This window comes from Nematolebias whitei, chromosome 6, assembly GCF_014905685.2.
Source record: "Nematolebias whitei isolate Nwh7 chromosome 6, NemWhi1, whole genome shotgun sequence".
Lineage (NCBI taxonomy): Eukaryota > Metazoa > Chordata > Actinopteri > Cyprinodontiformes > Rivulidae > Nematolebias > Nematolebias whitei.
Window position 1 is genome coordinate 11,505,571 of NC_056503.1, and position 3,927 is coordinate 11,509,497.

Sequence of the window (3,927 nt, forward strand, 5' to 3'; positions counted from 1 at the left end):
GTCATTTTTACTACGTTCCTTGAAGGTCACACATAAGTTTGTTTGAGGAGTGCTGCACAGGGGTACATGTTACAACCTACTCTTGAGTTGTGCTAAGTGTCAGTCTTGTTCAGTTTTGTTTTGTATTGGATTAAACATTTTATTTTGCCCAATCAGATGGGAGTGGGCGGGATTAATGGTACGCTGCATGAAAAGTGAGTGTGAAGGGCAGACAAGTGCAGAGCACAGCAATGCAGATGTGGGACAATAACAGGGTAAAGCTGTCCATTACAACGGTTAATGCAGAGTTGCCGACTGTAACTGACTTTAAGAAGCATATGAAAGTAGACCAGGAGCTAATCTTTGGACCTGCTGGACGAGTTAGAAGTTCCCCACTCAGCCGTTGGGTTCCCATCTGTGAGGTTGCTGCCAGGAAGAATCTCAGTGTCCGTGTGACATCACCTTCTTACCTTACTCAGTGCCATATTAAAAGGATCTCCACATCTACCTTTTCACTATCCAATCTCAAACTTTGAGGATTTGTGAGTACAAAACTAAACCAGTGCACGTGCTTTTGATTTTATTTGCTCAGAGAGTGAACAAGATGTTTGTTTTTAAGCTCCCACACACCCAAGCATCGATTCAGGCCTGCAACGGGTTATTTTGGGGTTGAATTTTATGTCTGAAAAGCCTTACCTGAAATATTAAGAGGTAATCTGGACTGCAAATATTTGGGTTAAATTGACAGAACTGAAACTTTTCACAGTATACCGTGAAAAGTTGTTTTTATTTTATTTTATTTTTTTATTTGGGCAACAAATTAGTTGTATTTACTTTTTTTTTTTCTTAATAAAAGTGTCTTTTAAATTTAAATCAGGCATCAGTGTCTTATATGAAAGTTACTTTAAGTGTTTTTTTGTATTCCAAGGGTGTGTATTTAATATAAACATACAGTTATCAGAATTAAATTCTTAGTGAGTCAAACAAGGTATAAATTCATAATTTCCTGCTAGGTGGAGGCACTGCCATTAAATTAGATATAAACAGTAAGTTGTATCTCTCTTTAAAATAATGTTCCCAGGGCCCCGACCAATGTACTACATTTCATTTACAATGGTTAACTCTTTAGCTACGTGGTACGGGCGCTAACCAACTTAAAAGTGTTAACTTTCATGATTAATCCATTGCTAACTTCTGGTTCAGTTTATGAGTGCAGTGAGCCTTGTTTGTACACAACTTTACTTCTGCAAATCTTTTCTAACCACAGGTCTAACTGGACATCAGTGTATGTGTGCAGTTTGGATACCTCCCAGTCCAGAGGAGCCTGGTAGCAATCAAAAGAGTCCATTATGATGAGAAATTTAGTGTTTGCTTCCTCCAGTAAGGTCAGGTCTTTTATGTCCGAATAATAATATTCTATCACATCAAAGGCAGACATTTTCTCAGGAGGACTGGTTCTACATTGAAGAAACCACAAAGATCGAAACGAAAGTTTGAGGACGTACTGCAGATCCTGAGGAGACATGGGCAGAGAAAAAAGTTTCCATTAACAAATATGTAAAAATTTTTTATTTTTTAGAAATACTTACAAGAAAGAACCATCATCTTTGTTGCAGCAATGAACTTTCAGTCTATGCAGTCTAATAAAAACAAAAACTAATGAATGACTGCCACAGTGGAAAACGGGAGACAACACAAGAGGGAATGTGATCTCACTGGAGCAAAGATGATCTGCCCTCTCAATAACAGGCGGCGGGTGGAGATGTCACCATCTACATAGACTGACACAAACACTTTTTTAAAAATCCTTCTCATTTTCACTATTAGTGAATGTAGTTTGCATGTCTTTCAAGGCCTTCAACTCCACCCAGAAAGGCCACCGCACCAGGGTTTGAACTGGCAACCTTCACGCTGAGAGGCAGCAGCTCTACCAGTTGTGCCACCGTGCTGCATGAGAAAACGTCTTAAATGAATTGTCTATTTATGGTTTTTAAAAAAAGAGTTTTTTTTTAATGTAGTGATTTTTGATTATTCAGTCTCATTTTATATATAGGGTGAATTTTTTATTTATTCATTTTTTCACACCAGCACCTGGTAGTAATATGACAAATGACAATTTTAATAAAAGAACAACTTGGTCCCAGTGTCTCATGTTTCTGACATCACAGTTTATTTTGAAAGGGAAATAAAGTGGAAACGATGGTAAAAAAAAAAAAAAAAAATCAGATAATTACTCCTCTGAAGCAGGCTTTTTAACACGTGCAAACAGAGCACACCCATCCGAAACCATCAATCATCATTAACAGCGATCAAGTGTTTTAGGCAGGTGACCAACTTGCTACTCACAGAAACAGCCTGTGGCCAAAGTGGTTGAGAAAAAAGTTTTGTAAGCTCAATCATCCAGGTAGATACCAACAAAAATGGTTAAATCATATCACCTGGACCTGTTTCTTTAAGTGAAGAAACAGCCTAAAACACTTGCTGTTAATGATGATTGATGGTTTCAGATGGGTGTGCTCTGTTTGCACGTGTTACTTCTGAGATTCCAACAGGAGGTTGTCTTGAAACACAGCAGTCCTATGGGACAGATCTGGTTGACAGGCCGCAGACGAAGTCCTCTGGATGGGGGACGAAACGTTTCTTCCCTTAAAGAAACTGCTCCAGATGTCATGATGTAACCTTTTTTGTTAAGAAGAGTTTAGTGCGTCAGGTGCTTTTAACTTACCCTGTTGGCACGCAGTTCTGCCCAGTCCAGAGAGAATTTGGCAACAGAGACCGACATCCCCACTCCTGGGATCCCAGTGGTCACCACCGTCTTTACCGGCGAGCCATCGTCTTTCTGTAGTCGGAACAGACTGTTCACACCAACAAACGTGTCCTCACTGGGGACTGGGAGAGACGTTGGAGGTTGTGCTAAGATCTCGTGAGAGGGGTCAACTCCTCCGTAACCACAGCGGGAGAGCTGAGGCTCCACATACACATTATTTAGAAGATTCTGCTTTCCAGCTTGAACCACCCCCTCATGGATGACTTGATGCTTTCTGAATAAAATGCTTTTCAGGTAAAAACGTAACAATGCTGGTGATGAAAAAAAGACAGAGAAATACAATAGTTTTAAAATGACAAGCATGATCTGGTATCCCTCTAAACCACCTCCTGTTTTGTTTAAGGGTGTTGTTGCATTTTGCTCAATTGTTCACACCAGGAGACTTGATACTTAAAAGTTGCTACGTAATTATAATCAGCAAAATGCAAAACTAGTAATATTGTCCCTACCACCAGAGCTGTACTGTCATTTATTTCTTGAAAAATAATGCATTTGTTTTCTTAGGAGGGAAAAAACTAATATCTGCTCAACATCTCTATTCGAGTTTGAAAAATATGATACAATTATTCAAAAAATCTCATTTGACTAAGAATATCTGCCTCATCCAAGTTTTAAACAAATTATTGAAAATTAAGCGTCTCTCAATTTTAAAGCAAACAAGTATATACATTTGTTTTCTATTATACTGTGTTGGGACTGAACCTGTCGAGCATGAATTTACCTTTCTGGCACTGATTTCTGAGTCCCTCTGCCGCCTCCTTCTTTTCCATGTGTTCGAGAGTGTTTACAGTAGTCGACAGGGCTTTATCTGGGCCTTCAGAGAACAACATGAACACAAAATCAAATAAATGAATACCAATCTAAGTTTTGTTGCCTTTAAACTGGTGCACTGCATTACCAATGACACAATAACTACACAGACACAAACGTAATACAGGACCGACCCTTCTGCTCATCGTTAGCTAATTAACTCATGTTGAAACCATAGCATTGCTTTCTCACCGTGCATCTCAATGGCCTTGTCTACAAAGTCGAGGAGATCTCCTTCCAGCACCTGCTGCATGATGTTCACTGGCTGACATTTGTGAAAGCACATCTTAAACTTGAAAAGCTCGTCAGTG

The 3,927-nt window shown here is 39.2% G+C and overlaps 1 protein-coding gene across 1 annotated transcript in view; it reads right to left on the reverse strand.

The window, feature by feature from the left end:
* The window catches only part of nlrc3l (NLR family, CARD domain containing 3-like), a gene marked incomplete in the record, with an annotated part of 11,173 nt that extends 8,412 nt beyond the window's left edge, over nt 1-2,761 (reverse strand). The window contains 2 exon segments of the mRNA XM_037678480.1: nt 1,286-1,492; nt 2,705-2,761. Of these exon segments, the coding sequence (XP_037534408.1) occupies nt 1,286-1,492; nt 2,705-2,761 (264 nt within the window).
* Between the last annotated feature and the right edge of the window lie 1,166 nt (nt 2,762-3,927).